This window comes from Rattus norvegicus, chromosome 2 (assembly GCF_021556685.1).
Source record: "Rattus norvegicus strain SHRSP/BbbUtx chromosome 2, alternate assembly SHRSP_T2T, whole genome shotgun sequence".
Classification (NCBI taxonomy): domain Eukaryota; kingdom Metazoa; phylum Chordata; class Mammalia; order Rodentia; family Muridae; genus Rattus; species Rattus norvegicus.
The window spans coordinates 146,385,152-146,406,554 of record NC_141535.1 but is presented as its reverse complement, the minus strand read 5'-3'; the positions used below and the strand labels follow the sequence as shown (position 1 = coordinate 146,406,554).

Here is a 21,403-nt window from a genome sequence, read left to right as displayed (position 1 = left end):
AATATAGACACAAACTCTCAATATTATACACAGTAACCCCCATACCATCTATTTTTTTAGAAATAAAATTTAAAATGTATAGGGTACAAATATATGCTTAAAAATTGCATATAGGCACAGGCTCAGAGTTCAGGCTGATTGAACCAAAGAGTGTTAATAAAAATGAAAATTAATCGACAAGGAATATTATGTAAAAAACAAAAATTAGTAAAATACAAGACATATGCTATCATTTCCCTATAACATGCAGTTTCGTTCTATGTGCTTTTGCTCTGGGACATGACCATGTTATCAGCCCCTTTCCAGGTTCCTTTGAATCTATCAATAAAAGACCCAACACACAGTTGTTCAATTTCAACTTGCCTTCTTGGCACAATTGCTTGACGCTACTATCTCCTGCCTGGAAAAGAGTGACCTTTTCAATTTCTAATCTCTACCTCTCCTAACTTCAGTTGGCAAATTCCCTTGGTCACCCCTGTGTAGCCACTCCATTTTGAGATCTCATATAACTCTTAGTTCTTCTCTTTCCAAAGCATAGCTGACTTCATTCTCCTTCCTTGCATCTCCGTTTTCTTCCAGGGACCTGGAAGTCCCGCCTGTACCTTCAACCCAGTGATTAGCCTATGGCTTTCTTTACTGACAGATCAAGAACCAATTGAAGAATAGGACCTTAACATCAGAACTGCCCCCAACATTTCTCAAACTTACATACTAGAGAATGAGTAAAGTAACCAGTAAGAGGAAGTAAAATGTTGTCCATGTAAAGGACAATGTACTCAAAGAACAATAGGAATGGAAACAGTTAACCAATCTGAAAAGAAAACTGGAGTTTAAGTAATGTTGCCTATTTGAGCTATATAAAGTCATCTTAATATGAACCAGAACATGGTCATAGATTCTGACCAGTGGGGATAAATGTTTTACTGATTCAGAGACAACTTTAGATGTCCTCTTCAGAGTGTAGAATCAGTTTATCTATAGATACTTCTCTCTATCAGTTGATTCAATGTTAATAATAACCTGCGTTTGCAAAAATGTAGAATTATAATCTCTGGTAAGTGGAAATGGACAATGTAAGAACCAGAAAACAAGAGCCTGCCAGTTCCAAAGCTTATTGAATTTTGAAACATAAGCTGATGGTTCTATCTGTGGCCATCAAGTTCTTCAGGGAAGATCAGCAACCTCATTTCTGTAGCTGAAAGAAGTGAAGAAAACCCTTGATAGGTATGTATTTGCCAAGAATGCTGCACACAATCCAGCCATGTCCAAGCTGCAGCCTACATATCTATAAATTCATAAAAGAACCATTTGTTTTACAAGTAAGAAAACTGAGCCACAGAATAGTTGAAGAAGTTGAATAAGTTTGAAGGTAACTTTTTATACAATTGGGGTTTGAAACAGTGCAAAAGTCATTCTGTATGCTTATGTAGCTCTGTTCTGCCCTCCAGCTAAATGTAATTTCTCAGGTTTTTAAACACTGCTTCTAAAGATGATTCAACCACAGCATTCAAATTAAAAGCTGCAATTTTCTGGTATATTAGCTTCTTTTCTTGTCCATGTGACCAATAATACACAAAAGTCAAAAATGGAAAGTATGCTTATCTGAACTGTGGTTTCAAAGGTTTTAGTCAGTTCATCTTAAGGGGAAAGGATGGCTGAGGGAGCAACTCTGTTCTTGGTGCCAGCGGTCAATAGTGAGACTGCATATGCCACTGCCTGGAAGAGGAGGTCCACACAGGGATCTAGTATCATCATGAAAGGTCACCATTGGTGAACTACTTCAACCAACTAGACACCAAATCCTAAAGGCTCTTTGCATTCAAATGTAAAGCATGAGGGGACTACTTGAGATTCAAACCATAACAGCTGGTAACTTGTTAATGAATCTATTTTTGATCTTTAAAAACCCTATGATGAAACGGTGTAAGTTTGCTTATAAATACATGGCATATTGAAATGTTTTTACTTGGCAAAAATGTGCATTTAGAAATATAAGCACTGGCATAACTCCCAGGAAACTTGTAGTTCAGGTACTTTGAACACTTCAAGTTGTAGAAAACATGTGAAAAAATGTAATTAGTATTGACCTCACAAAGTCTAGAACATCTTATGGACTGTATAACAACAGATGCTACTTAAAGAAATTTATGTTTTAAAATTAGCGTACAGGTTTCCTTATGGTGTTTTCAGCAGAGATTGTTTCAGTTGCTATTTCCCTCCCATGTCGCCTTTAGCTCTCTGCCCTACTATAATATTTTACCCTTCTGTGACTGTTTGTGTATGCTTGGCCCAGGCAGTTGCACTGTTGGAACTTGTGGCCTTCTTGGAGTAGGTATGGTCTTGTAGGTGTGGGCTTTAACGCCCATGTCCTAGATGCCTGGGAGCCAGTAATAGGCTAGCAGCCTTTAGATGAAGAAGTAGACCTCTCAGCTCCTTCTGAGCCATACCTTTATGGTTGCTGCCAAGTTCCTGCCTTGATGATAATAGACTGAACCTCTGAACCTGTAAACCTGCTCCAATTAAATGTTGTCCTTGTGAGAGTTGCCTTGGTCATGTTGTCTGTTCACATCAGTAACTAAGACACCTTCTTTCCCCAATATTTCCTGTTCCTTCTCACACTGGTCCAGTTATCTTCTCTGCCCACGTAAAACCTCTTTTTCCTTCTCATGAGCCCCTTTCTAGTACCCACACTCACTTCCATATAAATATACATATATAAAAGTTATTCAGGTGTTTTTTTTAAAGCAGTTCAAATCATAAAGAACGCTTCTGCTATAGCAATTGTGGGAATTTATATCAAATAGGAATTGATACACTGACGGGAAGGAGTGAGAACGAGGCTGCTGTGTTATAGAAGCAAGTGGCCTCATCAGGAGCTTTGGGGGGCAGGGGCAGATAAGCACTCTGCTCTTTCTTGTCATTGTCCCAATAACTTAGGAGCAACCCTGAAAGGTGAATTGTATGGACTGCCTAAACTGTGGTCTAGTCTTCTGTGACCTGCAGACCCTGTGTTTGAAGGATTTGTATTCTGCTGCTGTTACTAGAAGCACAAAACCTACTGAAGAAAACACCAGAAGAACTTCCTAAACTCACAAGCTATCTGAGGTAGGTTTATTATTGCTGTAAAAGAGAAATACCATCACCAAAAGCAACTTGGAGAGGAAAGGGTTTGTTTGGAATACAGTCTACTAAAGGAAGCCAATTTAGGAACTCAAACTGGGAGGAAATTTGGTGATAGGAGCTGAAACAGAGGGCGTGGAGTGGTCTTGCTTACTGCCTTGCTGTTTGTCAGGGCTTGCTCTGACTGATTTTGTTTTTTTTAAATAGGACGTAGAACAACCAGCCCAAGGATGGCACAACCAATATTCAGCTGGGACCTCCCTTTTTGGTCATTAAGTAAGAAAATTCCCTTCATGCTTACCTACAGTTTGCTCTTATGGAAGCTATTTGGTTTCTTACCTGAACAGAAGCACATTTTACATATCAAAGCAGACCTGGCCTCCAGGTTCTCCCAGCATTCCTCAGTCCCTACCTGACATACCCTGCTAACAACCCTGAAATTTCTAGTCCAGGTACTGGGCTGCCCTTTCAGCCAGAGGTTCTTCCCTGTATAATCCAGACACTTTGGACTCTCGTGCTTTCTCTTCTCCTCTTCTCTCTATGTTAGTGTATTCTTTCTTTCTTTCTCTACCCCCATTACATGACTACTTCCCTGACCTCCTTCTTTGGGGCCAGTGAACTCACCCACTGGAGAGCAGCTCCTCAATAACCTGCCCTTAATATATTTTAATCTGGTTTGAGTTGGCTCATTTCACCAACAGAAAGGTAATCAGAGAAGGCTAGGCTGATTCTATGACAAGCTGCAAATTGGTAGTTAAGGAGACTAGGTTTAATTCTGTTTCCAGGCAAGTCTAGGCCTCGGATGCTGTCCTGCCACCTGGCCTGAGGCAAGGACAATGGGTTGGCAGCACTTTCCAGACTTCCTTAGCTAGTTTCCCAGCAAGTTTGAGCCCCCATACCCTGGTAATGGACCCAATAAATTATCATAGAGGTCACCTACCCCAGAATTTCCAGAATTTATATGCTTTAAATCAAGCATACAAGCTCATTTAGTTGTCTCTCTGTCTTGGCAATGGAAGACCCCAGCATGCTGGAGTTCTGCAGAATAAAACACTCTTTGTGTTCACATTCCATTTGAGTCCAGGGTATCATTCTTCAGCAAATCATGGATCCTTACAACCTATCAGAAGCATTTTCACAATTGAAGTTTCCATCTCTCAAATGTCTAGCCTGTGTCAAGTTGATATAAAACCTGGTCCCTGTTAGGGAGCAAGCTCAGCAGCTGCAAAACTCTGCTTGGATAGGACTATGATAGAGAGACACCACTACTTTACCACAGAATCATGGACATAGAGTCCTTCCTCCTTTTCTGCCAAGCAAACTTAAAAATTGGATATTGAGGCAAAAATATACCCCTAGGTATATTTTCCACTGTAGTCAGTAGCAGAAAATCCACGAGACAGAAATTGCTACACCTTCTCAGCAAGGACTCTCCGAAAACATCTTACGTTTTCTCTTGTAATTTCATGATCAATGCAGAGTTTGCTTTTTCTTCTTGACCACAAATACTGCACAATTTAAAATCATGATAGAAGAGTATGATCCCTTCATCCCCCCCACCCCAATCCCCCGGATGGTCATTGAGAATCAAGAGACTAGCTAACGTCCAATACCACTTAAACGATCGAAATAAAAATAGGTAGGAAACAACAGTTCTGGTCATGTTTGGAAGAAATTTTTTTGTCCAATTTGCTAAAAAAAAATTGCATAGATTAAAACATAGGTGGAGCATTACTTGAGAGGCAGATTCACTTTCAATTCAAATTCAATTTCAGTGATCCAAAACATCACTATAGTAAATCCTTATTTTGTCCTAATTTATGTAAGGAGATAAGAGATTGTTCTTGCTCCTGGGAGTGATTTACTCACCTCCTTCTCTAGGGGTTGATTTACACACTCACCTCTTTCCCTAGACAGAGACTGATTTTCACATGAAAAGAGACCTGGATGCTTTCAGTAGTCCTGGAGCTGGCTTTCCCCAGGGAAGCTGGGGCTGGCTGCTGCCTTTTGTCACCTTTCACCACAGGAATGTCTTCAGAGGGCCACAGAAGCTACTGTCGCAAGGCTGCTTACTCTGCTTTTATGAAGAGGAGGATGGAAATTGGTTTTAAGAAATCACAAGGGCACATATTTGCTAACTCACAAACTCATATTTACAGTAATTAAGAGGCATGGATTTTTTTTTCTTTTTCGGTAGAGCAAACCTAATCATTTTCCTTGGGTTTTTGTTCTACTCAGGTTTGAACATTCATTGCTGGTTTGGGTTTCCCCCAGTACAGCTGATAGCATCAAACATCCAAAACCAAGCAGCCGAATGGAGCTCCCAAGCAGCTTGTGTGGAGCGATGTTATCAACTGTTATAAGAGTAGCAGAATTCTTGGGTTTGGGCTCGGTCTTGGCCTGTGAGATGTCTTTCAGTTCTACTTATGAGTTTTTAGTAAATCCAGATCAGTTCCGCCCTAAACCCTGGGAACTTCATTTCAAAAGGGAGCAAAAGATTTGGATACAGTGAAAACAACGTCAAGTGCAAAGGCTCAAATTAATAACTGTGGAAAATAACCTCTGGTTAATGGTTGATACACACGCTTGCACCAGTCACAGGTGTTTTGAACAATTCTGAAGGGACTGTCTCTGTTTTCAATAGGAGGAATTCCCTACCACCACCCCCAATAGAACCTTGTCTCTCCCTAATGCTTCATTTTGTATAGCCTGGCTGAATAAAATTGGTTCTTCCCGAGTGCACAGCAGATTGGGGCCTGGAGTGGGAGGCTTAGAGCTCACTCTCACAAGTAGAGTGCCTGCTTCCTCCTGGAGAGAGATCTGTTGTTCCTGGAAATTTAAGAAATTCAGATGTAATGGGAGTAGATAAGATCAAGCATCTTATGGCTCCAAACTCATTTCCAGATCCCCCTTTCCAGCAACTGACTCAAGTTCCAGCAAGTGATCTGACATTTTCCATCATGACAAGGAGCTGACAGGTGCTAGAGGGTGAGCTATGAGGCAGGCAAGCTAAGCAGAAGGCCTGAAAAGCAGAGTCAGAAACTGGTATCTAGAACTCTGTAAGTTTCACAAGAAAAGACAATCAAAGTTAATATTCAAACACATTATTTACAATTTCGGTTACAGGATGAATCTAAGGTCACCTGTATGCATAAGTTTAATTGGGAAAGGAAAGGAAAGCTCCACCTAAAAAACACCTTTCATTTTAAAATGTTATTCTATAAAAGTAATATTGGAAAGTCGTACGTGCATGTGCAGTCAGCCAATGCCTAGTAGTCCTGCAGGTGCCGTCTAACACATTAAATTCTGTTCTATTCCTTCCATTTGTTTCCTATATGTTCTTTTTCTTTGAAACATGGAAATTGAAACTACACGGTGGTTTATTAAATTATTAAGTAGAAATTAATGCTTGGAAACAGTTCATGAGGGTTAGGCCAGTTAAACTTAACCAGCCAAAGGGCTAAGAACCCTTAACTGCGCATTCCTCAAAGGGGTCAGCAGATCTCAGATCCCTGAAGTCCTCCTTGTCTCTTGTAGCAAGACACATTAGCAAATTAATAATATTTCCAGCTACAAAGATAGAAACAAAACTAAGCGTGGCACAAAGAGAGCCTAATAGACCTGTATGCACATGTTAGCCTGTTGGGGCTGATTCACAGTCATTACCACCAGCTCCACCTGATCCACTGTAAACATTTCCTGACCCTTTTGTCTCTGCACTCAAGTATCTCCCCAGATTCCCAAATAGATCCTTCATTTTAATATAGAATTTAATGAAGTTGAGGACAAAACTGGTATCTTAATTTGCTGGCTGATTTTAGTAAATATGAAGTTCACTACACTGCTCTATTGATTACAGGATCTGTATCTCTATGAACTTAGAGAATCGACTAATGCAGTGTTTGAGGGAGCACTGGGAGGAGAGCAAGGCCTCTGGAATTATGTAGTAATGACTGTTTCTTCTTTCTTAAGGTTTTCATGTGTTTGAACAAATAAGTTAGATAACACACGTGCAATGTGGCAAACACAAAAATGTTAAAACCATTGATAAATTAATTTCATTTGGATATCAAAATTGTTACGCTTTTCTTGCTTTATACCATTTATCGGCATGAGAATCAAGTGCATACTGAAAAATAGATAATTTACACACAGAACCTTCTCATTTTCCGAGAGGGGCTTGTGTATCTCGCCTGCAATGTTAGACAATAGTTTGTCTGCCTTCTGCAACTTACCGCACACTCTGCAGTGACTAGATTGGACTTCAAGGCCAGTTCGAATATTGACTCCTCCCTTGTATGTTCACCTGTGAACAACAACAACAAAATTACAACATATCTGACCTAGTGGTTTCCCTATCAATAGTGTTTTAATTCAAAATCAGAACACTGTTTAATGCTCTTTATTTAGAATTTTTAAATGTAAGTAAAAATGTAAGCCGAAGAGGCAATACATGAATATAGCAAAAATATGTGATATAAACATATTGTTTAGGAATTAATTTGTGAAATAGCATATTTGAGTCAAAGGAAAATCCTTAGATATACATAGAGAGGTTTCATAGAACATAGAAATTGATCTACAGGTAGAAGAGAAACTGCCACTATCTTCCTGAGAGTAGTGCTTAGACCCCAGCACACATAACTCAATGGCAGTTCTATGGACAGATATTTCTGTACCAATAATAGTTCTCAGAAATCTATGGAATCACAAGATAACATAAAGAAAGGGACAGCAAAATCCACAGGACATTCAGTCATTGTTTTGCTTATTTCAAAGGTTTAAGATTTTTCTCTAACGGTTTAATGTTAAGCGCTAAGAATGACCCTGGCTATGAGTTCTACTCCATAGTTGTATACCAACAGCAACTCTACAAACCAAAACTGAGAAATATTTATAGTGCACCGAGTAGGTTGAAAATAACTTGTCTTAGTCAGGCCATGAATGAGTAACACAACTCCTGGTTTCCACGCCTAGAGCCAATTTTTGACCACATTGTACTCGGCTTTCTATAAATATCAAGTAATACTTAGGAATATGGCATTGCCATTCCATCAAGATTGTCATGGTCCTTGCTGAAGAGGACAGGGTTGTTCAGGAGAGTCACAAAGCTCATGAAACAAGACTCGACCTTCCTCAAGGTTGTGTGAGCCATGAATCACTGCTAGGGGAGAGGAGATTCTTTAGTGGAGCTGTGGCAAGCCCTCCAGGGGACTTTAGTGATTCAGCTTTCAGGATTTGTCACCCAAGCTGAGTTGAGCTTTTCATTAATACAGCTGTGTGAGTCATCCATGCTTCCACAATTTACTCTTCACCCATCCTTTCATAACTAATCCCAGTATTTCCACTGGTTCATGATATTAGACTCTGTCACTTGTGACTATTATGATAGGCATTGGCTACTACGATATCACCCTTTATAATATCTTACTACTTTCATCTCAGTAATAATAAAGAGACAAACAAGATCTTTTTGCTAACATGTTTTTATTATTTGAGAATTTTACATCATGCCCCTTGATTAAACCCACTTCCCAGTCCAGACCCCTCCCTTATCACACCCCCCATAAAGAAAAAGTAGAAAGAGGGAAAAGGGGAACCAAGTCCACCTTGTAATTTTCTTATACTCACTGGAACATGGTCAAATTCCCAATGGCCAGCCCTGGAAGAAGAGCTGAGTCCTTCCCTAACCGTACCCCTGCCAGAAGCTATTGATATACACAGCTACACTTCAGCATCCCTATCACAATATTTAAGAAGGCTTTCCTTTGGGGCTGTTATTTTGAAGGGGTATTTGGGGTGGAGGTGTTGTCCCAGAAGCCTTCTATATTCCTCTTTCTCAGCTGTATCTACAATCATTGATACTCCTGCCAGAGTAGCTTCCTTACCCTTTACAGTCAGTGGGAACACAGATCCCGGGCTTGTACATGGTTTCTAGCAACATACAGACTACAAGCACCCAGATATTTTCCAGTGTCAACACATGCCCAGGACCTTGCCTGATCCCCAGTGGTCATACAGCTAACAGACATCTACATGCTCCTCTGAAGAAGCTCAGGCCACAAATCAGTATGGCCTCTGGGAGAAGTATGAACCATGGAGGTCCTTTAAAGGAGGTCCAAACCAGTAAATGGGCGATCCAGCTGCTAGGCTATTTGGAGGGTGTGCGGTGAGTTTATGAAAGCTGCAGGCTACTGCACACCATCCCACCTACCCTACTGGGTATCAACTGTTTCCTCCATCAGCAGCAGCCTTACCTCAAACCCATCACTGCTAGTGTGCCTCCAGGCCCACCTCACATGTGCCACTCCCTCCTCTGTCTTTCCTACTTCTCCAGCCCATATCCACTTATTGTATTGGAGTTGCCCTGTATCACAGGCCCTTTTCCCAAACAGTTTTACATGCAATGAGTCATTGGTCTTATTCAAGGTCTCTGGCTTTTGACACACTATCAATACCGGACCCTCACTGAGAGCCCTCTCAGATATCCTGCTCTTGCCCAGAGTCATGGTGGCCGTGCAGCTCTGGATCTGCAGGAGCAGCCACATCACATTCCAGTAGCTCACAGATGGAGTAGATATTGGGATGGACCAACTCAAAGCCCTGGCTCTTGGTTTGGGTTGTACTTGAGTTTGTCAGTCCAGACCTCTACTGGGCCAGTAAGGGTAGAGCCAGCCCTCCTGCCTACTTCACATCCTATCTGGCAGGCCCATTGAGGTGCAGGCCAGCCTCAAGAAACAATATCTTAATCCGAAAAATTATGCAGGTTATTTTCTCTCAACCTTGTAGGGCTCCATGCACTGAAGAAGATTCCATTTTTTTTTCTCTCTAAGAACAAAGAATCTCCCTGATTTACCAGTCCTTAAAGAAAAACAGTTGTAAGTCAGCAGAATGATTTTTATCTTTTTGCATATAATTTCAACTCTAGTATGCTTTTTTTAGAGAAAAAATGGTTATTCCTTTCGTATTCAGACCCACTGGGCAAGGCTTTTACAAATAAAGGGAATCTGCTTAAGTGTGTTAAAAACAAAGAAAGAAAGAAAGAAAGAAAGAAAGAAAGAAAGAAAGAAAGGAAGAAAGAAAAGACTCCAAGGAAAAGCACAATTAGAGAATTCAACAGTAGAGGTCTCAATCTGCTGAGATTTAAATTCACTTGAATATCTGTAAGCCAATCCTTCCATGTACTACACCCACACACACAGACATAGGCATAAACACAGTATATGTTTTCTGAGTATGTGTCCCTTGTCTGTGTTTTTGTTTCATTTTTAATTATTTTTATTGGATATTTTATGTATTTACATTTCAATGGTTATCCCATTCCCCACCCAGTCCCATTCCTCCTTTTCCCTAACCTCTGAAGTTGCTCTCACTCCCACCCGCCAACTTCCACCTTATCGCCCTGGCATTCCCTTACACTGAGGAAAAGAGCCTTCACAGGACCAAGGGCTTCTCCTCCTATTGATGCCAGACAATGCTATTCCCTGCTACATATGCAGCTGGAGCCATGGGTCCCTCCATGTGGACTCTTTGGTTGGGGATTTAGTCCCCGGAAGCTCTGGGAGGGTCTGCTCGGTTGATATTATTGTTCTTCCAATGGATTGCAAACACCTTCAGCTTCTACAGTCCTTTCTCTAAGTGCTCCAATGGGGTCCCCATGCTCATTCCAATGGTTAGCTGCAAGCGTCTTCATTTGTATCAGTAAGGCTCTGGCAGAGTCTCTCAGGATACATCCGTATCAGGCTCCTGGCAGCAAGCACTTCTTGGCATCAGCAATAGTGACTGGGTTTGTTGGCTGTTTATGGGATGGATCCCCAGGTAGGGCGGTCTCTGGATGATAGCCTTTTCTTCACTCTCTGCTCTATTCTTTACCCCTGTATTAGGTGAGTATTTTGTTCTCCCTTCTAAGGAAGGACTCATGCATCCACATTTTGGTATTCCTTCTTCTTGAGCTTGAATTGTATTTTGCATATTCTGAGATTTGGGCTAATAGCCACTTATCATGGAGTGCATATCATGTATGTTCTTTTGAGACTGTGTTACCACACTCAGGATGATTATCTAGTTCCATCCATTTGCCTAAGAATTCCATGAAGTCATTGTTTTTAATAGCTGAATAGTATACCATTGTATAAGTGGACCACTTTTCCTGTATCCATTTCTCTGTTGAAGGACATCTGGGTTCTTTCCAGCTTCTGGCTATTATAAATAAGGCTGCTATGAACTTAGTGCAGCATGTATCCTTGTTATATGTTGGAGCATCTTTTGGGTATGTGCCCTGCAGTGGTATAACTGGGTCCTCAGGTAGCACTATGTCCAACTTTCTGAGGAACCACCAGACTCATTTCCAGAGTGGTTGTACCAGCTTGCAATCCCACCAGCAATGGAGACGTGTTCCTCTTTCTCTATATCCTTACTACCATCTGCTGTCCCCTGAGTTTTTTTATCTTAGCCGTTCTGACTGGTGTGAGGTAGAATTTCAGGATTGTTTTGATTTGCATTTTCCTGATGACTAAGGAGGTTGAACATTTCTTTACGTGCTTCTCAGCCATTCCATATTCTTCAGTTGAGAATTCTTTGTTTGGCTCTGTACCTCATTTTAAATAGGGTTATTTGTTCTCTGAAGTCTAACTTCTTGAGTTCCTTGTATATATTGGATATTAGCTCTCTATCAAACGTAGCATTGGTAAAGATCTTTCCCTGAACTCTTGATTGTTGTTTTGTCCTATTAACAGTGTCCTTTCCCTTACAGAAGTTTGCAATTTTATGAGGTTCCATTTGTTGATCTTAGAGCATAAGCATCTTCTTTGATTTCATTGATGCTTTTGTCATACAGATCTTTCACTTGCTTGGTTAGAGTCACACTAAGGTATTTTATGTAATTAGGGACTATTGTAAAAAATGTTCTTTCCTTAATTTCTTTCTCTGCCTGTTTATGCTTTAAGTGGAGGAGGTCTATGGATTTGTTTGAAAGAATTTGATATCCTGCCAATTTGGTGAAGTAGTTTAATAAGTAGTAGTAGTTCTCTCATGAATTTTTTGGGGGTCTCTTATGCATACTACCAAGTCATCTACTAATAGTGATATTTTGACTTCTTCCTTTCTAAATTGTATACTTCTGACCTCCTTTTGTTGTCTAATTGTTCTGGCTAGGACTTCAAGTACTATATTGAATATGTAGGGAGAGAGTAGGCAGCATTGTCTAGGACCTGATTTTAGTGGGATTGCTTCAAGTTTCTCTCCGTTGAGTTTAATGTAAGCTACTGGCTTGCTGTATATTACTTTTACTATGTTTAGGTATGGGCCTTGAATTCCTGATCTTTCCAGAACTTTTATCATGAAGGGGTAATGAATTTTGTCAAAGGTTTTTCTCACCATCTAATGAGATGATCATGTGTTTTTTTTCATTGAATTTGTTTATACAGTGGATTATGTTGATGGATTTCCATATATTGAACCAAGCATGTATTCCTGGGATGAAGCCTCCTAGATCATAGTGAATAATCTTTTTGATGTGTTTTTGGATTTGGTTTGCTAGAATTTTATTGAGTACTTTGACATCGATATTCCTGAGGGAAATTGGTCTAAAGTTCTCTTTCTTTGTAGGGTTTTTGGGTGGTTAGGTATAAGCTTAATTGTGGCTTCAAAGAACAAAGTGGATAGTGTTCCTTCTGTTTCTGTTTTGTGGAATAGTTTGAACAGTATTTGGTATTAGGTCTTCTTTGAAGATTTGATAGAACACTGCACTAAATCCATCTGGTCCTGGGCTTTGTTTGGCTGGGAGACTTTTAATGACCGCCCTATTTTTTTTAGGGGTTATGCAAAAGTTTAGATGGTTTATCTGATCCTAGTTTAAATTTTGTAACTGGTATTTATCTGTTGAGTTCTATTTTGTGACTGATTATATTGTCAATTTTGGAGAAGGTACCATGAGGTCCTAAAAAGAAAGTATATTCTTTTGTTTTAGGATGAAATGTTTTATATATATATATATCTGTTAAATCCATTTGTTTCATAACTTCTGTATATTTCACCATGTCTCTGTTTAGTTTCTTTTTCCATGATCTGTCCACTGGTAAGAGTAGGGTATGGAAATCTTCTTTGAGCTTTAGTAAAGTTTATTTTATGAATATGGGTGCCCTTACATTTGGAGCATAGATATTCAGGATTGAGAGTTCATCTTGGTGGATTTTTCCTTTGATGAATGTGAAATATCCTGCCATATCTTTTTTGATAAATTTTGGTGAAAGTTGATTTTCTTTGATATTAAAATTGCTACTCCTGCTTGTTTCTTGGGACCATTTGCTTGGAAAAAATTTTCCAAGCCTTTTACACTTAGGTCATGTCTCTCTTTGTCACTGAGATGCATTTTTTGTATGTATCAAAATGCCATGTCCTGTTTATGCATCCAGTCTGTTAGTCTATGTCTTTTTATTGGGGAATTGAATCTATTTCTATTAATCATGAGATATTAAGGAATAGTGACTATTGTTTCCTGTTATTCCTGTTGTTAGAGGTATGATTATGTTTGTATTGCTATCTTCATTTGAGTTTGTTGCAAAAAGATTACTTTCTTGCTTTTTCTAGGATGTAGTCTCTCTCCTTGTGTTGGAGTTTTCCATCTATTATCCTTTGTGGGGCTGCATTTATGGAAAGATATTGTGTAAATTTAGTTTTCTCATGGGATATCTTGGTTTCTTCATCTATGTTAATAAAGAGTTTTGCTGTATATAGTAGCCTGGGCTGGCATATGTGTTCTCTTAGGGTCTGTATGACATCTGCCCAGGATCTTCTAGCTTTCATAGTCTATGTTGAGAAGTCTGGTGTAATTCTGATAGGTCTTCTTTTTCATGTTACTTGACCTTTTTTCCTTACTGCTTTTAGTATTCTCTATTTTGTGCATTTGGTGTTTTGACTTTTATGCGACAAATTTCTCAAATTATGTGAGAAATTTCTTTTCTGGTCCAATCTTTTTGTAGTTCCGTTAGGCTTCATGTATGTTTATGGGCATCTGTTTTTTTTTTTTAGGTTAGGGAAGTGTGTTTGTTTGTTTGTTTGTTTGTTTGTTTTAATTTTTAAAATATATTTAGGGGCCTTTTAAGTTGGGAACCTTTGCTCCTTTCTATTATCTTTATGTGTGATCTTCTCATTGTGTCATGGATTTCCTGTATGTTTTGGGTTAGGAGCTTTTTGCATTTCACATTTTCTTTGGCTATTGTTTAAATGTTTTCTATGGCATCTTCTGTCCCTGAGATTCTCTCTTTAATTTCTTTCTTCTGTTGGTAATGCTTGCATCTATGATTCCTGATCTCTTCCCTAGGTTTTCTATTTCCAGTGTTGTCTCTCTTTGTGATTTCTTTATTGTTTCTATCTCAATTTTTAGATACTAGATGGTTTTGTTCAATTCCTTCACTTGTTTGGTTGTGTTTTCTCTTTAAGTGTTTATAATTATTTACCTATGTTTTCCTATAATTCTTTAAGAGAGTTATTTATGTTCTTCATAAAGTCCTCTATCATCATTGTTAGATGTGATTTTAAATACACATCTTATTTTTCCAGTGTGTTGGGGTGTCAGTGTGTTGGGGTGTGTGATAGGAGAACTGGGTTTTCCACTTGGTTATCTTTGATGTTAGTTAGTCTTGCTGTCTCTGACTGGAACTTGTCTCACCTTTTTATCTTAGGAATGAGAGCATTCTTGGGAGACTCGCTCTCTCTGCAGCTTTTGGGTCTGACGGGCTGTAGGACAGCCTTAGTCCTGTTCCAGACTGCTTTACAGTTCCTATGATCTGTGTGTTCCTGGTTTCTCTCTTTGGACAGTTATTGGAGCAATAGTGGAGCCTCATATTTGGGCTTAGGAGTGAGAGCACTCCTGGGAGACCAATAGTCTATGGGCAGGTTTTGGGTCTGTCTTAGCTCTGGGCACAGATGGAGACTAGAAAAACTGTTTTTGTTTTCCGAAACAAAACACAGCTCAATACTTTTCATTTAGAAAGTGTGAACATAGGGTTGGGGATTTAGCTCAGTGGTAGAGCGCTTGCCTAGGAAGTGCAAGGCCCTGGGTTCGGTCCCCAGCTCCAAAAAAAAAAAAAAAGTGTGAACATAATTACATAATTTATAGATTTTAAATTGAGCACCATTAGAGTAGCTCGATAAAATACCATGTTTTTCTCTTCCTTCCCATTTGGAATGTGAACCATTTTCTTGCCTATTATATCATATGTATCTATCTTTTAGATGCTACCAACCATTCAGTTACTTAGGAGTACCAGGTTTTCCACGGTAGGATAACAGGTAAACCTTACCTTAGTTAAAGTTCCCCCAAATCGGGGTTGGCTACATTTATGATTCAATGTACCAAAGAGAAGCCAAAGGGGATTCCTTCAAGTGGAAAGATGAATGTTTCATAATGTGGAAAGTAAGTGTCCTAGTGGGCTTCAGCTGTCAGCTTGGCACAAGGTTAGAGTCACCTGGGGAGAAGGATCCTCAATTGAGGAATTGTTTCTATCTCATTGACTTGTGGCCATGTCTATGGGGAAGTTTTTTCTTAATTGCTAACTGATACATGAGGGTCCAGCTTATTGTGGGCAGTGCCATGCATAGGCAGGTAGGTTGGGTGGTAGAAGAATGCTGGCTGGGCAAGCCAGAAGTGTTCCTCCATAGTTACTGCTTTAATTTCTGCCTCCCACCCCTGCACTGCCTTTCTTCAATTATGGAGTAAGCTGTAAGCAAAAACAAACCCTTTCCCCATTATTGAGGTTTTGGTTATGGTTCGTCATCACAGCAAAAGAAAAACAAAATAGGACAGAGGAAAAAGTGTGCTGAAACTGATAAGAACCAGAAAAAAGCAACAGTCACAGAAACAACAGAAGGTTATTCAGTGCTTTTCAGTGTTCCCCTGGGGGTCTTAGAAGCAATTCCAAACACAAGGGAGGGGGTTTTCTGTACTATTGGCATTAGATGTTTGCAATTACTCATTTCTTTAAAAGATAAGCATTTAAGTATTTAATTGAAGGAAAATAAATACTAAAAACACACTAATTTTTCTAGCAAGCACACATACATACATACATACACACATACATACATACATACATACATGTGTGTGTGTGTGTGTGTGTGTGTGTGTGTGTGTGTACAAAAATCTCACACACCATTGTTGAATTTTGGCATATAATAATTGGAGAAGATTTATTGAAGATGAAGTAATGGAGCAAGTTCAAGCCTTCAATCGTTACCAACTGACTCACAGCTTATATAGTTGGTTCAATAATCTCAAATGCAATTTTGACGCCTTTTTCACTAATTCTTGACAGTTACATTGATGGATGACAAATGAGTCTGGAGCATGTGCTGGATCGTGGGCTGAGTCTTTTATACACATTAGTTATTTGTAACTCTTACAACAGTTTTGAGAGGCAAGTATTAGTATTATTGGCCTACCAGCTATTACTATCCAGCCCTATCCAAGGATATAGAGGTCTGTGGGCCTAGAGCAACCAGCATCCTTAATGAGAACGCTCTTTTTTTGTGTGTTTGTCACAAGGCTTCAAAATTGAACATTTAGAGCAATGATATTCTGAGGCTTACATAATCTTCACTTAGAACATTGGTTCTCAACCTTTCTAATGCTATGCCCTTTTAATACAGTTCCTCATATAATGGTGACTCCCCCAAACACAAAATTATTTTGTTGCTATTTCATAAATGTAATTTTGCTACTGTTATGAATTGTAATGTGAATATCTGGTACACAAGATATCTGATCTGTAACCCCCGAAGGGGTCACAATCCACAGGTTGAGAGCCACTAATTTAGAAGTCTCTTATGCTCTGTAGCCAGTGTTTTTAAAACTTTTCATGCCTTTGCTTATGGTTCCAATTGGCACACTATCATACTGAGTGTGTGTGTGTGTGTGTGTGTATGTATATGTGTGTATGTATATGTGTGTATGTGTGTGTGTATATATGTTTTCTAGGAAATTGTTTCACCTCTAAGCAGTACATCTAGCTCTAGAGATTTAAATCTTATTCTCTTTAGAAAGAAAATTCAAGAAGTTTGGCTCTCAAAGTATATTTCCCAGGTTCTTTTTATTGTCACACCAAGGTCAAACATCAGAATTTCTTATTCCCTTCATTGTATTGTCACTTCTCTGCTCATCTGAAACCATCCTGCCCTTCTTGTCTGGTTCAACAGGAACACAGTTAGACCACAAAGTGACAAAGACTAGGGTTCAAGGAGTGTGTTATGTAAAGATACTGCGGTCTCACAGCAGTTCATACTTGGTGCTGTGGTCCTGTTAAGTGCTTAGAACCTCAGATGGCAGAGAAGAAACCAATCACTACCTCAAACATGAAGGGAAAGAATTTGGATCTTGGATGGTCCAAATTCTCTGAACATCTCTACTTAACCTCCATTTCTTAGTGGCTCAAGGAGGCAGGAGAACCCTTCCTTCTGGAGGTAGCACTTTTACAACAGTTGGTTTTCTGCCCAGAGAATGAAAGCCTTGTGATCATTAGAGTGTCTTTTACTGATTAGAAAGTAACATTCTGGGAAAAGGAAAAAAAAAAAAAACAACTCTTATCTGCCAGCACATGGGATAGACACACCCAGAGACACACCCATTGTTCTGAACTCATTTTGTTTGATCGCATACTTCTCATGCTGTCAGAATTTGCAGTTACTATAAAAACCACATACATGAAGATATACATGTATGCACACACAGAGACTCTGTGACTTTTATTTATTTTAATCTTCTGTTATTTAATTCGGGTGCACAGACTGAGCACTCAAAACATGAAACTGAGCATGAATTTCAAAATAAAAATGCAATATGTGTGATATTTGTGAAGTATTAATTATAAGCTGCAGAAATCCAAGCAATCTGATAGAGAGAAAAGAAATCATTCTATTTTTGGAGACCCAGGTACCTGCCTACTCCACACCAATCCTGCAGTTGAGTCTTCCCAGCATTAATAAGCATTAACTGTGAGACCTATTATAATTAAAAGTGAGTTCATGGATGCTGTCATATTCACTATGTTTTTCTCCTCTGTGACCAGTATTTCTCCATTTATGCTTTATCTACTATTTAGTGTCCTGAGTCTAGGCATCAGAATATAAGAACTAACTCATTTATTCTGTTGGGGATACATCAAATGCGGTACATATTGACCTAGCATAACAGCTCTTAGATTCCCTTCCATTAGCATTGGGGCATGTGTTACATAGCATGAATTATGTTTTTGTGCATCTAAGGGAAGCAGACACAACAAGGCATCCCTATCTTTCCATTGGGCTCCAACACAAATTACAGTGGACAACTGACTGACCATCAGGAGATTACATTATAGCCTTTGTAATGTGATTAGTCTCTTGTCTAGATTAGAATTTGGCAAGAACCTCACATAGATTGAGTTCTCTGTACAGCAAATCATGGCATTGCAAATAAGAGTACTGATATCCACTGTTTGATTATTTCAATCAGAAGTGTTCTGAAAATATTTTCTCCCAGCAAGTGTGTGGTTCTTGTTTTTTTGGTTGTTTGTTTTGTTTTTGTATTTTTCTTTTAATAGTACCTGTTGTATAGCAGACCTGCTCAATTCTGATACTGTTCTTTTGCAGTGATGAAACACCATGAACCAAGGCAACTTATAGAAGAAAAGCCATTTGGCTATGTTCGCAGAAGAGTAGAGTCCATATCAATGGGAACAACATGGCTACAAGTGGCAGGAATGGCAACTAGAGCAGGAAGTTGAGTGCTCCCAGCCTCAAACTGAAAATATGAAGGCAGAAAACTGGAACCAGGTGGGGCTGTGTTTCATTTTGTTTTTATCTCAAAGTCCACGCCCCAATGGGACAAGGTTATACCACCTAAACTTTATATCACCACCAACCAGACACAAAGAGTTCAAATGCCCAAGACTATAGGTGACACTCCTCATTCAAACCACTGCAATACATTTTTCTTTTGGGTTATTGTGCATTTAGTGTTAGATCTCAGAAAGCGTGGCCACCTAAATCATAGTCACAGTGCTTTTTTCTAAAAGTTTTATAGATTAAAGTTGACATGGACATATGTGTGTTTTAGTTTAATTTCATTTATAAAGCACGGAATGTGACATAAGATTCAAAAGATTCTCTTTGCAGATTGGCACTATTGAAATGTTTCCCCTTTACATTTGAGTTGCCTTTAAGCCTTTATTTAAAACCAGTGCATACATACCATGAGTCTATTTCTGGACTCTTGCTTTCACATTGCCATTTCCCTGTCTTGATGCAAGTGGCTCATTGTGCTCCACTTGCACAGATACAGCTAGATTTGCAGTTAACCTCAGAACCAGGTAAGTACTCCAACTTCTTGTTTTATTTATTTAATGTATTTTCATTTTCCACTTGCAATGTAGAGTTGGTTTGTCAATTTTATTAAAACTTTATTGATAATCTAACAAGGACTGTATTGACTATTGATCCACTAGTGTATAACTCACCATTTAACAATGTTGAATATTTTAATGTCTCTACATGTATAAACATTTTTAAATTGTCAAAGAACACCAATAATTTTCAATTTTATGAAAGTTTGTCAATATATTTTATATTTGCAAAGCTATTTTTAAGATGTATTTTTTTAGTTTATAGTTTTCAAGGACATTTAATACTCAAACACATCACACACTTGATATTTATATGTTATATTTAACTCTTCATTAATTCAAAATGTCTGCTAAATTTTCAAGGCACAGCATAGCTATCATTCTATTTTCTAGTTAACCATCAAGGGGAATTCTAGTTTCCCTCTCAGAGGAGTCTTTGACCTTCCACTGGACCCAATGCACTAAAAGTCTGTGCAGATGCTTAATAAGAAACCAAATGATCCTGGTTACTCAGCTAAAAACAACTTCAGAATCATCTCCTTTCATGAACTAAGAGAAATCCACAAGGCAATCATAACTAGACGTTGGATTTCTTTAAAGGACAGAAAAGAAATAAGAGTGTTTCTGTTATGCTTTCTTTTAATTACAATAGATAAAACTCCCTAGAGTCAGTATGTTGATTGACCCACATCATGTCCATTGCTGACACAGCACAGTATGTTTAAGGAGCTCTTTTGCAGAGCAATAGTCTTCAGTGCTCCAATGGGATTCAGGTAACAAAAACAGCTAATCGTATCAATTCATTACCCAGAGAAGCTTTTACTTACCTTCATTTTCCACTGGATTAAAGAGAGGCTATATTTCCCTTCCTTTTTGTCAGTCTACAGTTAACATTGGTATTGCAACAGAGTTGAAATGACAGAGTGACTTAAGAAAAAGTTTCATTGTGGACTTTGTAGAAGGTTATAGCTGAAGATCATGGAATGTAATCTATTTCCAAAGTCACAGTCTGCTCTCTTTTTTGAAGACCTACTGAACCATAATCTGAAATATGAGTTTGAAGAACGAACTTCCAACTAACTTTGCTAGAGTTTGTTGAAGTCAAAGTCGTATGAACTGGGAATCTGAAAATAGCTCTACGTGTGGTTGTCTTGAACTCAGTCTCAGAAGAACAACACCATCAATTACAGAATTTGTTAACACACTGTTTACAATGCTTTCTTGGATTCTTGTAACAGATGTGACATTTTGCTGCTTTGCGTTTGACTCAGTCACATAGCCTGTCCACATAGACTGGATGGCATATTCTTATATGTGAGTTTGTGTTTACTTTTACTGTGGCTGAGCTATAATGTTAGGCCATGAAATTTTATGTTAGTTTTCTCATAGGCACATACCATTACTGGGCAGCTAGCAGCACATTACTAGGCTCTGTATCCTGGATTCTGAAAATGACGATGCATGCAGGGCTGGCTTCTGTAGCATGGAGTTTAGCTAAACTGCTTTGAGCTACTGACAGGTTATGCACTTCCAGACATCTGCCTAGGAACACACTGGATCCATGAATGAAAGACACATCCACACTAGCTTATTTTTGAAATGCCTTGGCTAGCTCAAAGGCTGGGCAGTTTTAATCTTCCATCTGGCTATCTTAGTAACCCCCAGTACTCCTGACACAACACCCTCTAAATCTATGATCTATCTTTGCTGCCTTGTTTCTTTTGGGCAACCCCCTAGTCTTTGGTGCCCAAAATATTTCTGGGCAGTACTTTTGGAGGCTGCATTCCTTCTCATCAACATTTTGGATGATTTTTCTTCTGCAGCTCTAAATCTGATTCATCTCTCTCTGAAATGTGGCAATTCTCTCCTCCTCTCTCCTGCACCATTGCCCAAGCAAATCTAAGGGC

The 21,403-nt window shown here is 39.0% G+C and overlaps 1 protein-coding gene across 4 annotated transcripts in view; it reads left to right on the top strand.

The window, feature by feature from the left end:
* The window catches only part of LOC147996270 (uncharacterized), a 250,959-nt gene that overhangs the window by 165,150 nt on the left and 64,406 nt on the right, over window positions 1–21,403 (top strand). For 3 of the 4 annotated variants that reach the window (XR_015674848.1, XM_087640451.1, XM_087640453.1), the window contains one exon: window positions 18,745–18,927. Coding sequence is in view for 2 of the 4 variants with exons in the window: in XM_087640451.1 (XP_087496577.1) it covers window positions 18,904–18,927 (24 nt within the window). In the remaining 2 variants the exon portion in view is untranslated. Of the gene's footprint in view, window positions 1–2,937; window positions 3,106–3,327; window positions 3,397–18,744; window positions 18,928–21,403 lie in introns of all 4 variants that reach the window. The other variant, XR_015674851.1, reaches the window with a different exon arrangement.